At 40.0% G+C, this 26470-nt stretch overlaps 2 protein-coding genes across 2 annotated transcripts; both read right to left on the bottom strand.

Moving 5' to 3' along the window:
* Positions 1-1378: 1378 nt before the first annotated feature.
* On the bottom strand, positions 1379-18863 carry LOC109621851 (uncharacterized). The gene is made up of 2 exons (XM_020076038.3): positions 17499-18863; positions 1379-1632 (listed from the first exon to the last, which is right to left on the bottom strand). The coding sequence occupies exons 1-2, from the start codon at positions 18861-18863 to the stop codon at positions 1387-1389; spliced, it is 1611 nt and encodes a 536-aa protein (XP_019931597.1). The 3' UTR covers positions 1379-1386.
* Positions 18864-19123: 260 nt separating this feature from the next.
* Positions 19124-26435, bottom strand: LOC109421292 (uncharacterized). The gene is made up of 3 exons (XM_019695791.4): positions 26432-26435; positions 19611-20809; positions 19124-19367 (listed from the first exon to the last, which is right to left on the bottom strand). Exons 1-3 carry the CDS (start codon positions 26433-26435, stop codon positions 19125-19127), a joined length of 1446 nt encoding a protein of 481 aa, XP_019551336.3. The 3' UTR covers position 19124.
* Positions 26436-26470: the final 35 nt, after the last annotated feature.

Below are 26470 nucleotides of genomic sequence, written 5' to 3'. Positions count from 1 at the left end.
TCAAAATTCGCGGCCCGAGTGAACTTTCAGCGGGCGGTGCACTCGTCTATAACTTGTTATACATATTACAAAGCACAACTATCTACACTCAGTCCACTACAGGTAGCACCGTGTGCTTTCACGAAGGATACTGTGTCGATTAACGATAAATGCTAGGCATTCATTTGTGTTGAGTAAGCCTCGTTCAGGGAATCTTACTAAAATAGCAAAAATAAAATCTTACACAAATTAGCTTGTAAACATCAACGATGCACATCAATCAACTTCCACTGGAGCTGCTGCAGAAGATCCTATCGTATCTGTCCTACAATGAGCATCTAAACCTAGTGTCGTTCGTTTGTCACCATTGGCTGCGAGCGGTTGAAACTTTCGTGGTCCATCGGGGAACATTCGTGATATCGGAGCAAGTGATAGACAACTGGGATATCGTGAAGAATCTTATTCGGTGCTACAAGGTACTTTCCATTCCGAACGTACAGGATTGGAGTGCCCTTCGATTGGTGGTGTTGAAATGTATGCGGGGATTTCCCGAAGCCAGTGAGATGTACGTGGACGGTTTCCGGCAGAATTTACTGCCACGATTCTATTCCGCATACCGACGTTGGGAGGAGGAACAAGTAGCTAATGACTGCAAACAGAGTGAGTCGGACGCACATGTGCAAACGATGCCGGAATTAACTCGACTGATATGGATGGACTGTTTAGAATATAATGGCGCACACAGGCCTCCAGCGATCATGGGCGTGGAGGAGTTGGAATCCGCAGATGTACTACCGGAAGTACGCTATGGTCTTAAACGTAAAATCAATGGTGATGCAGTATAGCAAATATTTCTTTTTAATTCTAGATGAACAGCTAGAACCATTGTTTAGCAAAATTCTAAAATTTAATAAAACTAGACTTGACAGCGATCCAAATTGAAAGAAACAATTAAATAGGATATTCCATCTTTTTCTTGTTTATACATAAAATGACTCAAGGGTGCTAGTGTACACCTGGCAAATTATCATCGCAACAAATTTCTTCTAAGTGTTATGTCTGTCAGTTTATGAAGTTACCTTAATTTATTGTTATTTCTGGTGATGACACCTAAATGATTTTTTCATTGTGTTGAAAATGCTGGTTAAATAATAGAGATATTTCTGATGATAGGTACTTAATACCACAGACATATTTACATAGAATAGAACATTAATTCCTTCATGATTATGAATATAAATGTCATCAGAAAAACAAATTAAATATAATCGTAAATTTATTCATAAACTCGAGTATATTAAACATTAGGAAAAAATGCAAAGAAATACAATTTTTATATACAAATATTAAAAACCCTTACAAACAAGCGACTTTTTGTGTGCCATTTTTTGAGAAAAGCCATTTCCCTCACCAAAGCAAAAACGTAACGTAATCCTCGGCACTTTTGATGTTCTTCTCGTCCCACTTGAAGGTGCTGAAAACGTTCCCATCCGGGAGCGACAGTATCATCCGGGTCGGAGGGTTGAACACCGGGAAGGACGTTACCTCCGCGGGGATCTTCACGTTCTGCAGGTAGAAGAACTGCTGATCGGAGAAGTAGACTGGCCGATCGTCGGGACTGACGGCTAGCGTTCCATCCTGGAGGATCAGGGTCTGGAAAAGAGGGGGAAAATCCGTGAGTTATTTTGAATAAGAGAAAAAAAGCACAGAAGAGGCAGACAGTCCTCCGAAAATTGTTGTGATTTTGAAGTTATTAGATGTCCGCTTCCAACACCTTCTGAGAGTGTCTACGAACAACAGTGACAGGGTGTTCAATCATAAGTCAAAATAAGGGAACGTCCATAAATTACGTCACGCTTTTAGGGGGGAGGGGGGGTTCAAAAAAGTGTGACGACCCTTACAAAAATTTTAGAGGTCTCATACAAACAGTGTGACATAGGGGGGGAGGGGGGGTTGAAAATGGGCAATTTTTGCGTGACATAATTTATGGACGTTCCCTAAAATAATTTAATTATTTGAATTTTCCAGGGATGAATTTTGAAAGCTCATAATTGAAAAATATGCCCAATCTAATGAAATTATCGCTGAATTCTTCCAACTACTTTTTTCGAATCTTTTTCGAAAAAATGAACAATAAATATTCATTAATTATTATAAATTTATTTTAAATATTTTCAGCAGGGCTCTCCTGGGCCAAGAATTTGTTTTGACATTTCCACCGAAACACGTCTTTTAAAAAGAAATGTCATTCAAACTTTCTAAAAATATCAGAAAAAAACAACATTCAGGAGTCCAATCAGTAATTTTACAGACCATATTATGATCGTTAAATTCCTTCCACAATTTTGAATCTGGACTTGGATATCGGTTCTCTGTGCCGGTTGTTGTTTAATAATGTTTAAATTTTAAAATTCTATCGATGATTCTTTCAAGAATTCCTTTCAAGAATTTCTATCGCAATTCCTCCTTTAAATTCCTTCGCAGCTGGTCACAGAATTCTTCCCGCGGTTTTCTCATTTAGTTTTTTTTTTCTTGCAGAATTGCCGAATTTTTTTTTCTGACTTTCTCCAGTTCTCCCAAATTTTCATCCACTGATGTTTTACGTATTTCTTCCCATAAATAACTTCTTCTGGGATTTTTCCTTATACTTTAGGGAGTTTTAAGCAGAGCTGTTCCTCCAGACGTTTCCCGATATGCTTCCAGAGTTTTTTGCTGGATTCCTCCCGGAGATGCTCCCATAATGTATCTCAAGTTCAGTTAGGAATTTCTCTCAGTTAGATAGCTTTCCAACAGATTTTTGTAGAAGATCTTCCAGGGATTTCTTCAAGTTTTTCGACATTGCTCTCGGATTTCCACGCAGGATTTTGCCCGTAATTCTCTTAGAGATTCGCTGAGTTCCTTCTTTAATTTCCTTAATATTTTCCCCCGGAATCATTCCCAGAACTTTTTTCAAAGATGTTCCAGTTTTTCTCAGGGTTTCTTCTTAAGTTCCTCTCGAGATTTTTTCAAGTCTTTGTGAAGTTTCTCGCCTCAAATGTCACCTGCATTATTTTAGCTCTGCTAGGAAAGATTCTGAAGAAAATACCTGTAAGAAATTTAAGAGCAATTATCAAAGAAATACCAAAAGGAGCACCCAGAATCTCGAGACAATTTTTGGCAGGCGTTCCGGAGAAGAGTTCTTGGAGTAATCTCGAGAAAACCTGGATCACTGCTAGAAATCCAGTAAACAATACCGGGAAAAGCATTGGAAAAACTCTGAAAAAAAAACTCTCAGGACCACCACCGGGAGAAATCGTCTGAGAGAAGTCCCAGAAGAAACGCCGAGAGAAATCTTTTGAAAGTATTCTAGTTGAAACTACACTTGAAATCCAGTATGAAACTGTAGAAGAAAGCTCACAGAAATTGCTGGAAAAAATACAGAAGAAACTTCCGAAGATATCCCGGGAAGAATTGTTGCGGAAAATTCACGAAAAACTCATTAAGAAATCCTTGTAGGAGCTTTATTATAAATCCCAGGAATACGGATTCTGTAACAACTCTGGAAGAAATTCCTGGAAAATGTCCTGGGGAAGTCCCAAAAGGAACATCGAACATGCATATCTTCAAGAGCAATCTCTTGTGGAGATTTGAGCAAATCGTAGGACTGGACTCCGGGAAAAATCTCACTAGGAACTCTAGGAGCAATATCAGAAAAACCTTTGGAAGGAAATTATGACAAATTCCAAGGAAAATCCGTTTTGAATTCAGAAACCCTGGAAAATTTACAAGGAAGAGTCCTGGACAGAATTGTTCGAATCTTGAAAAAAAGCTGGCAGGAATCCGCAAAAATCTCTGGAAAGAATTCAAAAAGAAATACAAAGAAAAACGACGTGAAGAAATGCGGATGGAATCTTGGGAGGCACTCAAAAAGATATTTCTAGAGAAGTTCCACAGATAGCTGCCGGAATTCCTGAAACAAAAATCTTTGTAGCGGAGTTTCAAGATGGATTTTAACTTCCAGATTAATCCGCGTCGTCTATATGGAATTTCCGGCACTAAGGACTGTTCAATTTATAAAACGGACAACTTGCTTGTGCGATATCTTTTTTATTTTTCAATAAAATCATTATCAGTTTTTGCATAACTTTCTATAGCTATCCTCAAATGTAGGAAAAATATAACAATAAGCAAAATGTTCTTTATTGTGTAACTGAAGCGGTTTTCGTAAAACATCAATAAAAACCCAATTCTCAAAATTCCACATAACTTTCCACATACTAAACATGCATATTATGAAGTTTTGAATGTATTGGAATCTTATACTATTCTATTAAAGGTAAAGCTCAATAGTTGATTAGTAATAATGCACCAAGCAGCCTCCAGCTTATAGTAAGTTGCCTTGTTTGCAAAGAAGTTATTAAAAAATATTTATTTAAGTTCTGTGATGCAATAGCACAACGGATTCGGCTTAAAATTTGTCCAGAGTAGAAGAATGTTGCTTTCTGAATGACGCAGAAGAAAAAAATACTTTAAATGCATTCTTCATCAAAAATTCAATACATAAAGATGGTCATAGTAAAAAACTGCAAACCTTTTGCTCCATTGATGCAGATTTTCGACTCTAGCGAATCTTGTTATTATTTATTTTCAACAAAGTTGGTCCTATGTTATTGTACACCTTATTCAATAACAATCGCATGTAAAAATTTTTATTTCCAACATTATTGTTATGTAAAATTTGCATTAGGTTGCATTGTTATTTGGAAGAATCTTCAAAGAACGAAACTGTTTTGATTACTGTGCCTGTAATGTCACACAGTAACCAAACCAGCAATGCTATTAGGAAGCAGTTTTCTGCATTTAAAACCACTTTATTCCTTCTTTCGACAGGATGTATAAAAAAATTGTTTATTGAATATATTCATGCCCTTTTTGCTTTACAACTGAATTTTATTCAAAAAAATCGCATCTCACATGAGACTTCAATATTTCGACAACCAATTTTCCAATTGAGTTTAAACTTCGCCAGAATGTTTATTACTCATGCTGCTGCGGCATGGCACATACTTTTCCGATATTGAAAACGATATACATACCATATGTGAACAGTAATTTTATATATATATTTTCAATTTTCAGAAATCGTAAAATTCACTTCATTTAACATCTGGCCTATTTTCTATGAAATAAAACTATTTTTATTCGATTCAAAAATCATTACTATAATGAAAGAAGATGTGCTGAACAATGAAGCAAGGGTGGTTAAGTTTGAACTACACGTCTTCATTTTAAAGCCTTGTAAAGTTGTCCGTTTTATAAATTGAACAGTCCTTATATAGGAATCGTCGGCTTGCCGGAAACAGCTGCTAGATCTAGTTCTACTCTTGTTCTTCTAGCGTAGTTATCCAGACTTCTTGATTTAGCTTGCTTTTGGAATAATCAAGAATTTTCAACATTTTCACAGAACCACAAGCTTTTAGCAAGGCTGCGAACACTCACTTGCAAAGAGTTGCACTCACTTGCTATTTTCTCAGCTCAGAAGCATGCAATCAAGAAACGGTGTATTGACGACTTTTGCCTTGTGGTTTTGTCTAAAACTTTGCCGAAAGGAGTAGGGGTCGCACACGAATCCCAAAGTTATGACAGAGCTGAGAAAGCGACTCTCCACGAGGTGAGTGTAATTTACATTCACCTCGTGGAGAGTTGCATTTGTAGCTCCTTCACGACTTCGGAATGCGTGTGCGACCCTTTCTTTATTCGGCAAAGTTTAAGACAAAACCACAAGGCAAAAGTCGTCCATACATATTGTTTCTTGATTGCATGCTTCTGAGCTGAGAAAATAGCATGTGAGTGAAACTCTTTGAAAGTGAGTGTTCCCATCCCTGGCTTCAAGTAAGAACCATAAGTAGGTATTAGGGGAAAAAATTGTTTTGATAGTTTTTACTACAATCATGTAGTAAAACTTATGTAGTAATGTTCGAAAGAAACGACCACTACATATTCGATAACTTTCTTATTCATGCCAACAATGCACAATGGTCCACGGGCCGTAATTAAGTGGAAAAAATTAATTACGCCTAAACTATTAGTTTTAGCTATATGTTGTCTTCGGGAAAGTTTCTTCATATTTTTTGAACATTTCTTCCAATAATGTAAAATTAGGGTGGTCCAAATGGTTCTCAAGATCACAATGTCAACTTTTTATTGTTTTCATATAGAGCAATGAAATGTTCTACAAAGTTGAAAAGCACTGAATTTTTAACAACTTTGCCGAAGAAACCATATTGCTATCTCTTATGGTTCCAGAGATATTATTTTTAAAAAAAAAATTAGGATGATACCCGAAAAAAAGGTTTTCTTTCAATTACTTTTTATTCATTGATTTCTCGCAAAAACTTTGTTCCGAGCAATTTTAGTGCATTTAATATGCAACATTTTTTCCAAAGACCGCAAAGTTCTATATCCTCAATTTAAAAAGTTATTCATGGTTTTCTTCTAAAAATGGCTTATTTTTGACACTGAATATCTCAGAAGGGCGCAAGCCGATTTCGAATCTTTTGGCCTTGTTCAAAAGATCTTATTTTTATCTTTCAATGGTGAAAAAACGAAAGGGGTGTTTTTTTGTTTGAAGCGTTTAAATTAATTTTGAAAATACGGAATTTTTCATAGAAAAAGGGCCCTAAGTACGAAAATATAAGAGATACGAGTTTGCCGTCTTCGACAAAAATGTGTGATATTATAAGTATGAAAAGTGTTCGGAACAAAGTATTCCGTGAAAATCAACCAATCAAAACATATTGCAAGAAAACCGTTTCTTCTAAGGAAATTCGACCAGGAACTAAAAGCCCTTAGAAGAAACGGTTTTCTTGCAATATGTTTAGATTGGTTGATTTTCACGGAATACTTTGTTCCGAACACTTTTCATACTTATAATATCACACATTTTTGTCGAAGACGGCAAACTCGTATCTCTTATATTTTCGTACTTAGGGCCCTTTTTCTATGAAAAATTCCGTATTTTCAAAATTAATTTAAACGCTTCAAACAAAAAACACCCTTTTAGGTTTTTCACCATTGAAAGATGAAAATAAGATCTTGTGAACAAGGCCAAAAGATTTGAAATCGGCTTGCGCCCTTCTGAGATATTCAGTGTCAAAAATAAGCCATTTTTAGAAGAAAACCATGAATACCTTTTTAAATTGAGGATATAGAACTTTGCGGTCTTTGGAAAAAATGTTGCATATTAAATGCACTAAAACTGCTCGGAACAAAGTTTTTGCGAGAAATCAATGAATAAAAAGTTATTGAAAGCAAACCTTTTTTTCGGGTATCACCCTATTTTTTTTCTTTAAAAAATAATATCTCTGGAACCATAAGAGATAGCAATATGGTTTTTTTCGGCAAAGTTGTTCAAAATTCAGTGCTTTTCAACTTTGTAGAACATTTCATTGCTCTATATGAAAACAATAAAAAGTTGACATTGTGATCTTGAGAACCATTTGGACCACCCTAATTTTACATTATTGGAAGAAATGTTCAAAAAATATAAAGAAACTTTCCCGAAGACAACATATAGCTAAAACTAATAGTTAAGGCGTAATTAATTTTTTCCACTTAATTACGGCCCGCGGACCATTGTGCAATGTAGTAAACTCTTTGGATTCTACTTCTACAAGTGAAGGGTAAAGTTCGCAACCATTTATTGATTCGACCAATAGAAGTATGTCTATTATTCGACCCAGGGGCGTTCAATTTCGTTTCAATGATACACTTTCATGCAACATTTGAATGAGTCACTTTATCTGTTTGATACACTATTCTAGTCTTTCTTTTCGATTTGGGTAAAGACACTGTATGCTAAAGACACGAAATCTGATGATTGTTGCTATTGATGATGATTGTCGCGTGATGACGATGATGCTGTCGAGCAATGCTTTTAAAGTGCGTTTGACAGGTCTCCTGCTCGATTGGAATGACATTGACAGCAAATTTGGAATTCCAATTGGAACATTTCGTGTCTTTGCATATAGTGTCTTTAGATTTGGGAAACGTTCTCATTCATCGTACCACTCGGTAGTCTCTCTTCGGGGTCGCGCTGCTTGTGCTTCACTCGGCAGAGCAGTAGTGCCTCACTCTTGCGCGTTAGTCTCTCAATGGTTACGGGCGCCGGTTAATTGGATTTAAGCGGTCGAACTTGTGTTCCTTTTTCATAAAACATAACTATCATTCTATTGGTGTGCACCACAATTTGAAAAATTGTTTTAAATAGTGTTTTTGGCACATTGATTTTTTTCAATGACCCACAATTGAAACGAAAATCCAAAGTGTTTCACTTCTATTTTCAAACACACTTGTTTCAGTAGCAGTAATGAACGAGCGTGTTGCAGTGTGAGTTATGAAGCATCGCAGCAGTCCCGTCGCATGGGAAACGATTTGGTACAGCTTTCGTTTTCCTTTCGAAATTGCACGTCCCTGATTCGACCCAATGTTTTATTTGTTATCTGAGCTAAATTTCCCTGAATATTCAAGTTATTCCCTGAGTATTCCAGGTTTTTCCCTGTTCAATAAAATTCCCTGAGGATTCCGTGTTTTCCAGGTTTTTTTTCCAAGTAGTAGACACTAGACACCCTGAATGAGAACATGTTATTTTGGCTTTTGGCTTCGCAGAATCATTACTTCTGTTCTGTGGCGAAGTTGGCCAACGCACCCTGTCTAGCGAATTGGAGAGACGTGGGTTCTATTGGATAGTGCTATCGTATGATCAACCTGATATTGTTCAATCGCAGCAGTCATTTGTTATTTGAAGACATTTGTAATATTCACACAGTAATTTATTCTCGTTAAAACCTTCAACAAATACAGACATTATCAATTGTTAGTCTCAGTTTTACTTGCCCGGTTCAAATCCACACTTGTATTCCAAGAGGTTATGGGCCCTCGGCTGTGAATCCGGAACAAGAATAAGGTTGTTGAAGATTTTTTGAAGTTGACGAATCCAAGAGCAGCAGATCAAAATGGGCGATCGGATGGTGTGTTTCCCGAAGTTGAACGGCTCGAATTTCGACAACTGGAGTTTCAAAATGAAGTTGCTTCTGACCAAAGAAGGTTGCTGGAAGGTCGTCAATGAACCGAAGCCGAACCCTGCTCCTGCAAATTGGACCGAAAAAGACGAACAAGCCCTAGCGACAATTGGTTTGGCCGTCGAGGATAGTCAGCTCGTCCACATTAGGAAGGCCAAGACTGCAGCTGAAGCCTGGAAAAGTTTGGAGAATTTCCATGTGAAGCGGACTCTGAGTACCAAGGTCTCGATCATGCGTAGGATTTGTGCGCTGCGACTGGAGAACAACGGTGACATGGAGATCCATATCGGAAGATTGGTGGAACTATTCGACAAACTCAACGGACTTCAGCCCGACAAGGTACTGGATGAAAGTTGGCTGGTGGCAATCATGTTCAGCAGTCTCTCTGAAGAATACGATACGCTTGTGACGGCATTGGAGGCCAGATCTGAAGACGATTTGACACTGGATCTTGTTAAAGGTAAGCTAGTTGATGAGTGGAGCAAGCGGAGAAATCGTGGAAGCATTGAAGACTCAGAAACGGCGCTTCAAACTGGTCCGAAGGTCATGAAATGTTTTTTCTGCAAGAAACCTGGTCATCAAAAGGTGGATTGTCAGAAATTCAAGGCCTGGAAAGAAACCCAGAAGAAGAGAACGAAAACTTCCAAGGAGAAAGTCAACAGTGTGCATCAAGGCGACGATGACGAGCATTGGGGTTTCTGCGTTGAAGATTCAGCTACTCAAGATGAACGTTGGATCCTGGACTCAGGTGCTACGTGCCACATCGCAAACTACCGAAGTTTTTTCGATTCACTGGATGAAGGTATACGTGAAGACATTTGGGTAGCAAACGGAACCAAAGTGAAGTCCTCTGGCCGTGGATCTGGAAAGCTTGAATTGCTGGACCATGCTGGAAATAAGCGAACGGTTACGATGGATGCAGTGCTGTTTGTACCAGAAATGAAATCAAACCTGATGTCAGTGAAGCGTTTAGTACAAAAGGAATACACGGTGAGTTTTGATCGTAACGGTGCGGAAATTTCACGAAATGAAGTCGTTGGAGCCATAGCAAAACAGCGAAACAACTTGTTTGTCCTGGAAACGTTGAAGGAATCTGCATCATTGGTTACGTCTGGAGAACACTGTATCCATGAATGGCATCGGCGTTTCGGCCACCGTGATTGTGAAGCTGTGAAAAAGTTCAGCGATTTGGCGATCGGTGTGAAGTACAAAAGGTGCGACTGCAGCAGTGAATGTGAAGTTTGCATAAAGGGAAAAATGCACCGTCTCCCATTTCCGAAGACGTCCCAGAGCAAGTCAAGTGAAATCCTGGAATTAGTGCACAGTGACGTTTGTGGCCCCATGCGAACTGCAACTCCAGGAGGAAGGAGGTTTTTCCTAACACTAATAGACGACTATAGCAAGTACACAACGGTTTATGTTTTGCGCAGGAAGTCAGAAGTACTATCGAAGCTGAAAGAGTTCGTAGAAATGACGAAGACTCAGTTTGGACGAAAACCCAAGATCATACGCTCGGATCGAGGCGGCGAGTATACCGGAAACGATGTGAAAGCATATCTGAAGCAAAATGGAATCAAGTTTCAGTACACAGCACCGTACACGCCCGAGCAGAATGGAACAGCAGAACGCAAGAACAGAAGTTTGGTCGAGATGGCAAGGTGTATGTTGATTGATGCTGATTTGCACAAACGTTTTTGGGGAGAAGCAGTGATGACAGCGAATTATCTACAAAATCGCCTACCGTCAAAGGCAATTGAAGGAACCCCCTACGAACGATGGTTCGGATCAAAACCAAGTCTCAAGCACATCCGTCGTTTTGGTACTGATGCATACTGTCACGTTCCTGGTGAGAAGCGGGTCAAGCTGGATGAAAAGGCGATCAAACTGAAGTTTGTTGGCTACAGTGAAGAGTCCAAAGCTTATCGTTTGCTGAATATCGCTACTGGAAAAGTGACCGTAAGCCGTGATGTGAAGTTCCTGCAATCCTCCAATGTGGTTAACGATGATGATTCTTTGAAAGAAGTTGTTGTGCCATTGGAAGCTAGTCGTGATGCTGAACCTGAAGGTGATCGTGAACTTGGCTGTGAAGCTGCGACCGATTCTGACGATGAATACTGGTTCTCTGATGACGCGAATACAAGCACATCTAGCGAAGACACCTTTGTGGAACTTGAAGCGGATAATGAAGTCGAGCAATTGAGACGATCAACCAGATCTACCAAAGGTAAGATGCCGAATAAGTATGCTTGTAGTGCCGAAGCTGAAGTTCAGGAGGAGCCACGAAACGTCCGTGAAGCACTGTCATGCCCTCAGAAGGTACAGTGGCGAGAGGCAATAATGGAAGAGTTGCAGTCTATCGAGTCGAATCAAACTTGGGAACTGGTTGACCTGCCCCCGGGAAAACGTGCTATTGGCTGCAAATGGGTTTTCACTCGGAAACGAAACTTGAATGGACAAGTTCAACGTTACAAGGCGAGATTAGTGGCCCAAGGATTTAGTCAACGTTACGGCACAGACTACTACGAAGTGTTTGCTCCCGTCGTTCGACAAACAACTTTCCGGACGCTGATGAGTGTGGCTGCCAAGCGAAAAATGATGGTGAAACAATTTGATGTGAAGACCGCTTTTCTCCATGGGCAACTTGAGGAGGAGATATTTATGAAACAACCTCCAGGGTTTGCAGTCAAGAATGCTGAAAACAAGGTTTGCCGCTTGAAGAAAAGCTTAAACGGATTAAAACAGGCGGCCCGTGCCTGGAATCAACGGCTTCACGAAGTACTGCTGTCCATTGAGCATGAGCATAGGTGACCGTACTATTCGTAGTTGCTACTCCGTGATTGACCAGAACAATCGAAGTTGCACAAGGAACCAACAGACGGAGCTTGGGAGTAGCTTACCGTCCTCAATGTGCATCTTCGAGAATTCCAAACTTTATTAGGTCAATAACGGCGCCGGCCACGTCCTTACGGTCATCGAGGAAGGAAAGGAATGTTATTATGACGTGCGTTGCTTACTAAAGACCGAGATCACCTCTGCGTCTCCACGTCTGTCATGGGAAGGACTTTTTGTTAGTGGGGAGGGGAAAGGGCGCATGATATGAGTTCACTTTGGTAAGTGGAGTGATTCATGCAACCCTATTAATATCAAACCACTTATTTTCATTTGGACTAAAACAAAACACATGCCGACATCGAAGATGACGAACCATTCAGATAGTTTTCGAAGTGCGAAAATTAACGAAAGAGAAAATAAAGTGATTTGAACCAACGTGGCTTTGGAACTTGGGCCGACACTTGACGTGACGAACATTTCAATGTCTGTTGACTAAAATCGCAAAAAATGTTGTTTGTTGCATTTATCGTATCATAAATCGCCCCGTACGAAAATGAGCAGTCAAATAGACGACGACGACGACCGAATGAAAACGCGGCCTGTACACTTTGCCTCCAAAAACGCACTAAATCACCCCGTACGAAGATAAACAGTCAAATAGACGACGACGACGACCGAATGAAAACGCGGCCTGTACACTTTGCCTCCACAAACTCACTCTCGCAAAAATCTAGCAAAGCGAGCGCGCGAAACTTTGCTGCTGCCGAACTACCGCACACTACTGACTGCTTGGCGTCCCCTCGTCGGAGCCCCGCAGAGGGAAGAGGAAAAAAAATCGCAAAAATCTAGCACAGCGAGCGCGCGAAACTTTGCTGCTGCCGAACTACCGCACACTACTGACTGCTTGGCGTCCCGTCGTCGGAGCCCCGCAGAGGGAAGAGGAAATAAAATCGCAAAAATCTAGCAAAGCGAGCGCGCGAAACATTGCTGCTGCCGAACTACCGCACACTACTGACTGCTTGGCGTCCCCTCGTCGGAGCCCCGCAGAGGGAAGAGGAAAAAAAATCGCAAAAATCTAGCACAGCGAGCGCGCGAAACTTTGCTGCTGCCGAACTACCGCACACTACTGACTGCTTGGCGTCCCCTCGTCGGAGCCCCGCAGAGGGAAGAGGAAAAAAAATCGCAAAAATCTAGCACAGCGAGCGCGCGAAACTTTGCTGCTGCCGAACTACCGCACACTACTCGCTTCACGAAGTACTGCTGTCCATTGGTTACGAACAAGGCGAAGCTGACCCATGCTTGTACCGGAAATGCGTGAATGGCAAGTGGAGTTACGTCCTTATTTATGTGGATGATCTCATAGCGGCTAGCGAAGATCCAATGATCGTAGACATCCTGGAACGAACCTTGAAGAGCGAGTTCGAGATTAAAAGCCTTGGAGATATTCGATGTTACTTGGGACTGGACGTAGAACGTAATGAAGCCGGTGATTACTTCATCAGTCAACGGAAGTACATAGCTGATGTAGTTCAATGTGCCAACCTTCAAGACGCAAAGCCATCAAGTATTCCGCTGGATCCTGGTTACGAGAAACATGCTGATCAAGGAACTCCACTCCCGGACAATCAGGTGTATCAACAGATCGTTGGAAAGCTACTTTATTTGGCGGTGAACTCAAGACCGGATATTTCTGCATCGATATCAATACTGAGCCGGAAGACCGCAAATCCATCGCAACAGGACTGGAATGAGCTAAAGAGAGTGGTACGCTATTTGAAAGGAACCTGCGACATGAAGCTACGCCTGAGCAATATTGGAGAACCTTCCGAACTTGCGGGATATGCCGATGCTGACTGGGCGGAATGCCGTGAAGATAGGAAGTCCAACAGCGGGTACATTTTCCAGTACAACGGTGGCACAATATCTTGGGCGTGCCGCAAGCAGACGTGTGTATCTCTTTCTACTGCAGAGGCGGAGTTTGTTGCATTATCGGAGGCATCACAGGAAGCATTATGGCTGCAACGTTTGCTGAGGGACTTCGGAGAAAATGTATCTATCACTATTCACGAAGACAACCAAAGCTGCCTCCAAATGCTAAACAACGAAAAATTTAGTAACAGAACCAAACATATCGCAACAAGATTTCATTTTGCCAAGCATCTCAAACAGAGCGATATTGTATGTTTCAAATACTGCCCAACAGAAACAATGTTAGCAGACTTATTTACAAAACCGTTATCTAAGAACCGACTGGAACTGCTCAGGAAGATGTGTGGCCTGGATATGAAGCAACAACTCACGTTGAGGAGGAGTATTGGATAGTGCTATCGTATGATCAACCTGAGATTGTTCAATCGCAGCAGTCATTTGTTATTTGAAGACATTTGTAATATTCACACAGTAATTTATTCTCGTTAAAACCTTCAACAAATACAGACATTATCAATTGTTAGTCTCAGTTTTACTTGCCCGGTTCAAATCCACACTTGTATTCCAAGAGGTTCAAATCGCACCCAGCAGAACCACGTAGATTTTTTGTCCGAAATCTTCCATTTCAACTTGTCTATTTTCAACACAGCCGACCAAAAAGCAAATATTTTCTTTAAGTTGGAAAAACTACTTTGGCAAATCTAGTTCAACTTCCAGACGCCCAAATGATTCTATCTATTTTATTAATTTTTCTGAAACATTTTTTGGCGTATCTAGTGAAATTTGCTGGCGCCAAAATGATTCTATTTATTTTGTTAATTTTTCTGAAACATTTTTTGGCGTATCTAATGAAATTTGCTGGCGCCAAATTGATTCTATATATTTTATTAATTTTTCTGAAACATTTTTTGGCGTATCTAGTGAAATTTTCTGGCGCCAAATTAATTCTATATATTTTATTAATTTTCTGAAACATTTTTTGGCGTATCTAGTGAAATTTGCTGGCGCAAAATTGATTCTATTTATTTTGTTAATTTTTCTGAAACATTTTTTGGCGTATCTAGTAAAATTTGCTGGCGCCAAAATGATTCTATTTATTTTGTTAATTTTTCTGAAACATTTTTTGGCGTATCTAGTGAAATTTGCTGGCGCCAAAATGATTCTATTTATTTTGTTAATTTTTCTGAAACATTTTTTGGCGTATCTAGTAAAATTTGCTGGCGCCAAAATGATTCTATTTATTTTGTTAATTTTTCTGAAACATTTTTTGGCGTATCTAGTGAAATTTGCTGGCGCCAAAATGATTCTATTTATTTTGTTAATTTTTCTGAAACATTTTTTGGCGTATCTAGTAAAATTTGCTGGCGCCAAAATGATTCTATTTATTTTGTTAATTTTTCTGAAACATTTTTTGGCGTATCTAGTGAAATTTGCTGGCGCAAAATTGATTCTATTTATTTTGTTAATTTTTCTGAAACATTTTTTGGCGTATCTAGTAAAATTTGCTGGCGCCAAAATGATTCTATTTATTTTGTTAATTTTTCTGAAACATTTTTTGGCGTATCTAGTAAAATTTGCTGGCGCCAAAATGATTCTATTTATTTTGTTAATTTTTCTGAAACATTTTTTGGCGTATCTAGTGAAATTTGCTGGCGCAAAATTGATTCTATTTATTTTGTAAATTTTTCTGAAACATTTTTTGGCGTATCTAGTAAAATTTGCTGGCGCCAAAATGATTCTATTTATTTTGTTAATTTTTCTGAAACATTTTTTGGCGTATCTAGTGAAATTTGCTGGCGCCAAAATGATTCTATTTATTTTGTTAATTTTTCTGAAACATTTTTTGGCGTATCTAGTAAAATTTGCTGGCGCCAAAATGATTCTATTTATTTTGTTAATTTTTCTGAAACATTTTTTGGCGTATCTAGTGAAATTTGCTGGCGCAAAATTGATTCTATTTATTTTGTTAATTTTTCTGAAACATTTTTTGGCGTATCTAGTAAAATTTGCTGGCGCCAAAATGATTCTATTTATTTTGTTGATTTTTCTGAAACATTTTTTGGCGTATCTAGTGAAATTTGCTGGCGCCAAAATGATTCTATTTATTTTGTTAATTTTTTCTGAAACATTTTTTGGCGTATCTAGTGAAATTTGCTGGCGCCAAATTGATTCTATATATTTTATTAATTTTCTGAAACATTTTTTTTCGTATCTAGTGAAATTTGCTGCCGCCCAATCCCGCCTTTAGACGGGGTATATTTTGAGCATTTTTGTAATTTTTGTTTCGTCGAAAATCGTTTTTTTATATTTTTGGCTGATATTTAGGACTGTTCTGTATATCTCAAAATGGTTTTTGGTGTATTTTAAAACGTATTTACATTTTTTTTAAATCATTGAAAAATTGATGTTTAAGTCACCTTTTAGAAGTCAATGTTGATTTTGTATTGAATCGCTACAATTAATATATTTTAAATTTTTCCCAAATCATTCTATCCTTGTTTATTAGTTTAAGGGAATCGAATACACTCTAAAATTATTTTCCTTAAAATTACACGGAATATAAAATTTTCTGTGAAAAAAAATTAAAATAATAATATTTCAACAATAATCATAAAATCTCAAAATGTTGTCATCTCAAAAAAATCCGTTCCCCTAATTGGCTTCCAGGAAAAATATAAAAGTGTGGGGATGTTCAAAAATAAAAATTAGAAAAATCAAAAACTGAAATTCACGATATCAAGAATTAAAAAGATTCATCTTCCAAAACATGTTTAAATCGATTTTAGATGACGAAAAATGATATTTAGATCAAAATCAAAAATTTGGGTATTAGAGGGTTAATTTTTCTGAAACATTTTTTGGCGTATTTAAACGGAAATTTAGAGTTAGGGGGGTCAAGTGCCCCCCCTTGCCCCCCTTTGCCTCCGCCAATGCATTTATGCCTATGAGCTTCAGGCTTTACGAATGTCTAACATACCATTTCAGTTGGTTATCCGAAAATTTTACCTAAGGAGAAATTAAGGGCAATTACAGAAATTTTAAGATATTTTTAAGGAATTCTGCCGGGAATTTGGCGAGTATCCTTTTTCAGGAATGTGTATGATTTTTAATTCCAGGACTTTTGGCAATCCTCTTCAGAAATTCTACTAGGCTTTACACCATCAATACTACAGAAAAAAATGACAGAAATATAAGTGAGGAATTCCAAAGACATTTCTATAAAATTTGATAAACTTTTAGATAAATCTTAATTCGCTTTGAGTTCTGCGTCGATGTATTCGAATTCTTTCTGATTTTTTTTTAGTTCGTCAGAAGCAGGATCGAGAATTTTCCCAGAAGTTACGGAATTTCACCTAGCATTGGTTATTTCTGGAAAGATATTCCTCTACATAGGGTCTTGTACCATTTGGGCAGGTGTACCTATTTTGGGCATTTGCCGCTATAACAAAGTCAATTTCAAACCGATTGATTTGAAATTTTGTATAGAATTAGGCACGTACATTATCTAACTCTATACAAAATTTCAAATAAATCGGTTTGAAATTGACTTAGTTATAGCGGCAAGTGCCCAAAATAGGTACACCTGCCCAAATGGTACAAAACCCTATTGCGTTAGTTTTAATTCTAGGTATAAAAAGTATAGAAAATAATTTCCCATGATTCAATGAATTCAAATTATCCCATCCCCAATGATCTTACCCTTAGTTTGAGGCACTTGCCCATCCCGACGAGGAAGTTGTAATCCAGATCGAAGTTCCCCAGGTGCAAATAACGCAGATGGATAAAGCTGATGGCCAGCAGATGTCCGCTGAGATGCACCGGCGATTGTTTCTCGTGCAAGATCAGCGTCAGCCGGGTCAGATTCGGGAACTGGTGGATGCACTCGTTGATCATCAGATGGCGACCGTCACAGGGCACGTCGATGTGCAGGATCATGACCGAGGCGAACAGGCGCGGCTGGAAGTAGTTCAAATACAGCCCGTGCAGCAGCATGCACTTGACGGAGGCCGGGTTGGCCAGTTCGAAGCCCAGGAGGTTAAGAGCGGTTCCCTTGAGGGTGATAAGGTTGGGGGCGTTGATTTCCAGGGGCCAACCGTCTCCATTTTGGGTGGTATCGTTCACGTCGAGGATTTGCAGAGACGGGAAATTGAGGACCTCCGGGTTGTGCGTCCACCGTACATCGAAAAGTCGGAGTTGCTTCAGTTTCGGTAGGGCATTGGCTATTGCGTGCAGGTTGATTAGGTGGAGCGTCTCCGTTTGGATGATTAGAGTTTCCAAATGGGGAAATTGTCGCAAGGCAGAGAGGGATTCGCTGTTAATTGTACATCCGCATAGCTCGAGAACCGTCAGCCGGGGAAGAAGGAACTGTTCCAGATTCCATGCAAATGGACTCGGTGCATTGTAGATTCTCAAACAATCTAGAACAAGCAATCCGTTGGGACACATGGTGGGGATCATCTTTGGCACGAATATTCCCAGTGATTTGAGATTGGTAGTGTGCTCCAGAACTAACGGAGTCTGTTCGACATCTCCAGCGCATTCTACGTATACATCTTCCAGTGCTGGTGCGTTCAGTGAAAACTTGGGAAGAACCTTGTTGCCCTCTTCGGTGTTGCATGTCCAGGAAAGGACTCTCAGCCGAGGCAAATCCAGATGCTCCTCGCCATTTCCGGAATCGACCCTGTTCGTCACCGTAACGGACAGATGGACCACACTCCTCAACCACTGGCGGTATTCCTGTGCGAATAGCACCAAAGCATACGACTGAATCCCGTCTAAAATCAACTTCCGCAGGAAGAACTTCTCGGCACAGATCTGCAGCCGTGGTTTCAGCACCTCGTACGCTTCGCTGAACTCCATCGAGAAGCAACAGTATCCCCGCTGGGTCCGCCGGAGTATCCTCTCGTTGATTACCTGTTCGCCATAGGCCAGAATGAGATAGGTTTCCCGCAGAGCCAGCTGGTTCCAACGGCGGCTGATCGATGTTTTCTGCAGCTGCTCGGCTCGCGGGACGTAGTCGAATATCTTCTGCAGTATTTCCGCCGGCAACAAATCGAACGACATCTTGTCCCGACGAAATCACGCAATAAAAACTTTGTGCGCGTCTGGCGGCGGGGGTGGCCTTTGTTTATATTTTGAACTGCGCTTAAAGAGCGGTGTTGCCGCATTTGACACAAAACAGCTGTTTGCGTGTTCACCTCCGCGCGGAGTTCATTTTGATTCATGAAAACGACAAAAGTATGAATGAAGTGCGCTTGTTTACGTTTGTGCGCGGTAGCGTAAAATAACTGTATTCGTAGTACGGAAGTCAGTGCTGCCAGTTGATCAGTCGCGCCGGGAACTGAACACATTATTGAAGCGATCGCTTCGCCAGAGATGCGTACGAAGTTTGTCCACCATTACGACGGGCGGTTGGTCCTCGTTGCCGATGATTGGGAACTTTTCCACCGTCATGGGCATCGATACGCGTTTGATGTTGAAATAACTGAGATGTGATAATTGAAGCGGGACTTCGTCGTCAGCGTCCGGAGAGTACAGGAAAAAGTTGCATTCCTCCAGGGATAGGTGCTGTTGAATTGAAGGAAAGACTGTTTAGTATGAAACTTGCAATTAATGTGTTTGGTTGATTGATTCTTGTTAAACGATGGATAAGGAAAGCAACGTAATGTTTTAATGAGTTGGTTGGCAGACGCAAACCGAGTATTGTGGTTGTTACGGATGCTTGTCAATATCATTAAAAGAAAAGTGTGTTACAAACGCTTATTAGTTATTTGCCTTTTATAGATCAATAATTCTGCAATAACTACTTACCTCAAGCATTCTCGCCCTAGCAACATTCTGGAAAAACTCCATCGAAAGCACAAAGTTATTCAAATGTAGTCGGGTCATGTGCTGGAAAATGGCAGCATCGGGTACTACTATATTGCAGTCTTTTGATTTGAGCTTCACCGATAGGTACACCACGTTGGGAAACAGCTGAATCTCTTCCACGACCGCTTCCTGGTTGGCCGGTTCCCACGTCGTTAGCGAGAGGTCTTTCACCGTCGTGAAACAGGGATGCGCCACCGACAGGCTGTAACCGTACAAGTGCAGCCGCCAAAGTCTGGTGCTTTCGGGAAACTTTACGAAAGGAATCGTTCGCTTGGCTATCAGTAGAGTCTGCAGAAGCGGTGCCTGAACGAACAGACATGGTTTATCGAACACAAACGATCCGATGTCAAAGTTGAGGTATTTTAAATAAGGGAATCGCAACGAATCCTCCGCCAGTCTTATGTGCATACCCATTAAAGATAGTTTTTCCAGTTTACTAAGAGATTCCGCTAGCTTTGCCAAATTCGTTGTATCGTTCGAACGAAGGGTTAATTCAGTTAGATTACGGCATCTACAAATTGCTTCCACAAGTTGCTCCAGCGCTTCGTCGTTGAAATACCACGCTGCGTCTACTGTTAGCTTCGTGATGTGTTCAAATCGATCCTCAATCGAAGTCCAATCCACTGACGTGTCACTCACATTCAGCAATCGTAGTTCCCGAAGAGACGTTAAATCACGTAAAACGTGTACCGGAAACCGTTCTTCTTCGCACAAATTCACCACAATACATCGTGCCGACCGCAACCACTCGTAGTGCTCTTTCATTAACCGTTCGAAAATTGCGCCAGTCACGTACCAAAACCGAAACCGTTGCACGCAAAACTTACGTTCACACTCTTCTAAAGCTTTCTGGAAACACTGGTAGTCCTCGTCGGTGCGAATCGCCTCCGCCGAGAAGCTCCTGTACTTTCGCAACGAATGCCGAATGGTCGAAAGGTGTTCCTCGCTTCTGGCGGCGGTGGGACACGTGAGGCGTAAGGTGGCCCATCGGGCTACGCGGTCGTTCCACGCGCGGCATACCGTGGCCTTCTCGAGCTGGTCCTTGAATGGCAACAAGTCGAAAATTCGGTCCCAAAGTTCCGGAGGAAGGTGTACCGTGACTGTGCCCATGATAAGGCTGCGATGAACTGACCGCGGTGCTGGTGGTAGGTGTGTCACATGTTTGATAGCGAAAACGATGAACTTTTTTGTTTGGGGTCAACGCGTCACGTCACACGTGAGGGGATTTTTCAATTGAACAGTTGTTACTGATTCTATCCAGATGGGTCAATAGCTTCCCAAGTAACAATTCAGAACCACTAATAAGCATGCCATTTTAACAAGTGTTCTATAAAAGCGCTGACAGTTGAACAAGAGTATGTGTTGAAAAAAGTGTCGAATAAATGTTTGCATAATTGGTTTGCAACTCAAGTGAAGATCCAAATCCTTACACAACTTTCTGAATGAAATTTGTTCTAGCCTGGATGTCTGTTCTCTGTGGCTGAATATAAAGTATATATAGGAAGGAATTTTTTTCGCAGATGGATACAAAATGGAAATTATTTTAATTTTATTTTGTGAAAATAAACAAATTAGGGTATTGGTTCCCTTCTTAAGCATGTGGCTCCCATTTTCATCCTACGAAAAACAAAGGATTGAAGCGCTGTTTGTTTTGTTTCTTATTTTTGTATTTTTTGTTAGAAGTGAGCACCCATGAAAACAAAAAGAACGGAATCAATCGGTGCCGTAATCGCTTGTTTTCAAATAGGATGAATATGTGAGCGTGAGATTAATGATGGAACACATACCCTACTAATAACGAGTTCTACCACAAGCTGAAAGTCTCTTTAATAAAGACAAATCAATCAATTCTGCCACAAGTCCAAAATCCATAACACACAACCTGTGAAATTTAGCCTAAACTCATTATTTATGCGAAACACATCGTTCTTAACAAGAGTTTCGAATATTTTCGAAACAAAATTCAAAAAAGTAGCCTTTTACAGTTTGGGAAATTTTCAAAAATCTTCTTCTTTTTTTGAAAAACTCTCCATGATATGATGGTATTGGAAAAATTTCAGTAGTTAATATTTATTCTCATGAAAGTTTTAAAATATGGTGAAATTTCTGATTTTTATTACGGAATCCATGAGTGGACCACTTCCTAATACATTTCGAAATCAGTTCGTGGACCGCACAAAACCTGGTCGAGGGCCGCATGTGGCCCGCGGGCCACGGTTTGGTGACCACTGCCGTAAAGAATAAAAATCCTGAGTATCAGCGAAGAATTTCTGAAAAAAAAATATGGAGGAGTTTTTGGAAGTAGCCTTGGAAGATATTCGGAGAAGGCCTCATAATAAGTCTTGGAAAAAAATGCAGGGGAGAATTCCTGGTGGAATGTTGAAAAACATATCGATGAAACCCTTCAATCATTTTTGGGCAAAACAATAGAAAAGCTATTTTAACAATTCCTGAAGGAATTGCTAAAGGAATCCGTGGAATAATTAATGAAGAATTTCATGAAAGAGTCCTTGGAAAAGATCTTGAAAACATTTTTGCAAGAATTATTACAATCATCCTTTTTTCCAAGGATTCCATAAAAAATTCTTCCATGAATTCCCTCAGAAATTCCTCCAGAAATTTCTTCAAAGTTTCTTTTAAGGATAGCTATTGGGATTCTTCCAAGAAATTCTCCAGGAATTTCTCCAAGGATTCCTCCAAGAGTTGCTCCAGGAAATCCTTCAAGGGTTCTCTAAGGAATTCTTCCAAGGAATCCTTCAGGAATTATTCCATTTCTTCAAAATTTGATTCAAGGATTCCTCCAGGAATTTTCCCTGGAATTCCTGCAAACATTCCGACGGGAGATCGTCCAAGGATTCATCCAGGAAATCCTCCAAGAATTCTTTCAGGAATTCTTCCAAGAGTTTTTCCAAGAATTCCCCCAGGAATTATTCCAAAGATTCCTCCAGAAACTCTTCCAAGGCTTACTCCTGGAAATATCCCAAGGATTCCCTTGGGAGTTCTTCTAAGAACTTCTTCAGGATTCGTTTCAAGGATTACTTTAGGGTTTCCCACAAGAATTTTCTCAGGGTTAGTTTCAAGGATTACTTCTCAAGAATTCCTCTGAGAATTGCTCCAAGGATTCCTCATTTGTTTCAAGGATTACTTCAGGAATTCCTCCAAGGAATCTGTTAAGGCTCCGGGTTGCCTCAGGGATTTGGGTGGATTTGAGGACGGTCTTTCACAATGAAAGAAGACGGATATTGGTTACACTCTATTTATTACTAGACCCTTAGCCAGGTCGGGCTGTTTGGAACCTTCGAGAACTAGTTGTAGCTATGGCGATTGCTTATATAACTATAGTACATACATAATAGCAAAACAAGTACATCAAAAAGATGGAGGTTGCTTCGATCGTTAGTTCCGGAGCGTGCAGTTTGGGCGCGAACAGAATCCTCGAGGTTTTTTTTTTCCTAGAATTCCTCCAGAAAACTGTCCAAGGACTCCTCCAGAAAATTTTCCAATGATTCCTCTAGAAAATCCTCCAATAATTCCTTCTGGAAATCCTCTAAGGAGTTTTTCTGGAAATTCTCCAAGGATTTCTCCAGGAATTCCTCTCAGGAAATCCTCCAAGGACTTCTCCAAGAGTTCCTCCAGGAATTCTTCCCAGGATTCCTCCAGAATATTCTACAGGGATTCCTCCAGAAAGTTCTCCAGATATTCCTCTAGAAAACCCTTCAAGGATTTTTCCAGGAAATCCTCTCATGGAAATCCTCCAATAATTCCTTTAGGAAAACTTCCAATTCCAAGGAATATTCCAAGAAATCCTCCAAGGATTTCTCCAGGAGTTTCAAGAATTCCTCAAAGTATTCCTCCAGGAATTCATCCAAGGATTCTCCCAGGAACTCTTCAAAGGATTCCTCCAGAAAATTCTCCAAGGATTCCTCTAGAAAACCCTTCAAGGATTTTTCCTGAAAATTCTCCAGATACAAATCCTCAGCGCGCTATTGTGATCCAGCCTTTACTCTCGCACTCCGCATACCTAGCCACCAAGCAGTTTGTTTGCTGGGTGCGATAGCTCTCACTTGTACTTAGTGGACACAAACGCGAGTGTGTTGTGGATTGGCATCTATGCCGAAAGAGAGATGGTTTCGTGACATACCGTATGCGTGATAATGTTTGCACCTTCGTACAAATAAGGTACCCATATCACCGACAAACTGACGTGGTGGCTAGTGCAATGTGTCGTGGAATGCGCGTCCAAAAGTTTAAATTAAAAACCGTTGAAACACTATCGCCATCTGTTGATTTTCGTTCAGAAGTATATTGACCGGACAACATCGAGCACTCTTAAATAATATCGCACATACATGTGTTGAAATGGGAAGATTTTCCTACGTCGAACGATGCTCTTTAAAATGACTATAATTACAAATACTCCTCATGTTTGTCGAAAAAAAGCAAAATCAATTAATTCTATTGTAAATGTAGCTTTTTTGTAAGTGCTGAACACTAAATAATCACACAGATTTTCATTCTTTTTTGGATTTGTTTAAGAGTGCATGTTTACATTTCGTGGCGTCGTCGGCGTCGCCCTCGTGAACGCTCCCTTCCTCGTTGTGTTGCTATTCGGCTAATTTTATGTCAATACAAACATTATCATTTCATCATAATATCCTCGATAATATCCAAAGTAATTGTTCCTGAAGCAATATTTTCTATTCCTTGAACAAATAAGGGCTCAATTTTGTGAGATTTTTCTGTACAAAACATGAAATAGTGGACGGCCGAGCACTCGATATCGAAGCGGTAACAAGAGCAGCAGCAACGTACGTTGTCGTCGCAACGTCCGTTGAATCCGGTGGGTGAGAAAAGTATAGCATGCAGATGGTATCAGCTACTAATAATGGTATCATTTAACTACGACTGAACATAACTTTCTCTATTTTTACACTCAAATGCATTAGTAAACCGTAAAATGTTACATTCGGAGTGCCGACCAAGCCGCAGACTCATATGACCAGCTATCACGTGTTCTTGTTTACAATTTCGAACAAGGCGACGCTTGCATAGGCGTCGTCATTTTGACAAACGTCACTTACAGTTTGACATTTGCGACCACTGGCCTTTGAATTGATCGTTTTATTTCTTCGGTCATGTGCTGAGCTCGAGAGTCACGTCAGTTCGTCGGTGCCCATATCACCTGTATACACAATGTCTTGGTTTTTATTGCACGCACGTAAGCTCAAACTCATATCACAGTAGGCTGCGGGTAAAAAAATCCGATTTCTTAAGTTTAAAATTTGCACCATGAAGGGGTAGCAGCGGTTGTCGGGACTTGTCCACGCGCAAATGTTAAAAAAGACATTTCAGGAGTGTTCAGGGGAACCGTAAAACAGTCTTAGACCGAAAAAAAGCTAGGGCAACTATTCCTGAAGGTGTCCACTGGTCGTCCAAGGTTAACATGGATTAAGAAAGCTATCGCTGCCTCCAAAAATAAGATTTGGGTGAATTATATGCGCTCAATGAGAAAAATGGCAAAGAAACGCGAAATCAGCGACTTAACGGCATGGCATATCGAAAAGGAAAATTACGGTGGCTTTTATGATCCTTCGACCATAGAAAAAAAACTTACATTATTACCAATGGCATCCAGGAGCTACGAGTAGTGCCATATAAGAAAGTCTTGGATTTGCCCGAACGCAACCTCCGTTTTTTTCGATTTCCGAAAAACTATCGATCCGTACCAAATTCCAGAATCAATAGTTATTATAACTTTTGTTTGTGTGTCAATGTCTACACCATGAGGCAATGTCAAAATAAAAAAATAAATTCAAAAATTGTTAATCTTGACTTTGACACTACCACGGATACTTTTCGACATTTGCGCGTGGACAAATCACGAGCTAGGTTGCCACTTAGTCATTATGCAAGTGTTAAACTAAGAAAATCAACACTTTTTATTCACAGCCTACTATGATATGAGTTATAGCTTAAATACATGCAAATAAAACCAATACATTGTCATCACAAGTTAAACTGGAATTTTATTTAACGATGGTGCAAACATTATCACGCATACGGTAGGAGTGTTCACGGTGTGGCGTGTCGGACAAAAGAGCTGTTAATTAGGTTAAGTGATTGAAGAATAAAAAAATAAATAAAAAATCACAGCTCAGATCTTATGCAAATCCACAGAATCGCTGGATCGTTTCTGAGATTTTCAGTGAAGTTGTCAAAGATTCCTTTTAGTATGATTGGTTTTGTAGAAATCCATGGCAAACTCTTGACAAAATCTTATGATATTTCTATCGAGAAATTTGGTGCATCATTTTTCGTGAATGCCTGGGCCGGTAGGGTTTCTAATGGATTCCTTTCTGATTTTTTCTCGTCTCGTTCGTTCTCGGGCCCGTTGGAGTATCTTCTAATATTTTAACCGTGAGTTTTTTTTTTGTCTGTATTAACGAGATTTTTAACCCTAGGCTAGTTCATCTCGGGACCCACGCTTTACTTCCCTTCGGAAGGAAGAACCCACATTTTGTGAGTATGTCGGGAGTGGGATTCGATCCCAGGTCCTCGGCGTGATAGTCTTGTGTTCTAACCACCACACCAGGTCCGCTCCAACCGTGAGTTTCTCTTGTTCTCATTCATTTGATTAATTTATCATCAAATAGGTAATGGCGAAGGCAGAATTTTTGAAAGGCCGCGGTGCACTTGTCAAGGCTTCGCGGTGCACCAAGAGCACCGCGGTGCACTACTAAAACCCCTGAGGCTATACTTACACATAATTAGTTACATAGTTTTTGACATTGTGTGTGAGT

The sequence above is a fragment of the Aedes albopictus genome, chromosome 2 (genome assembly GCF_035046485.1).
Source record: "Aedes albopictus strain Foshan chromosome 2, AalbF5, whole genome shotgun sequence".
NCBI lineage: Eukaryota > Metazoa > Arthropoda > Insecta > Diptera > Culicidae > Aedes > Aedes albopictus.
Note: the sequence above shows the minus strand (reverse complement) of the source record. Positions and strands in the feature narration are given on the sequence as shown.

Excerpts from the sequence above, each read along its gene's own strand:
- LOC109621851 (XM_020076038.3), bottom strand. The coding sequence starts at position 18,863 with ATGTCGTTCGATTTGTTGCCGGCGGAAATACTGCAGAAGATATTCGAC. Across the intron at positions 1,633-17,498 it reads GCAAGTGCCTCAAACTAAGG|ACCCTGATCCTCCAGGATGG; the intron begins GTAAGATCATTG and ends CCTCTTTTCCAG.
- LOC109421292 (XM_019695791.4), bottom strand. Across the intron at positions 19,368-19,610 it reads CTAGGGCGAGAATGCTTGAG|CACCTATCCCTGGAGGAATG; the intron begins GTAAGTAGTTAT and ends TCAATTCAACAG.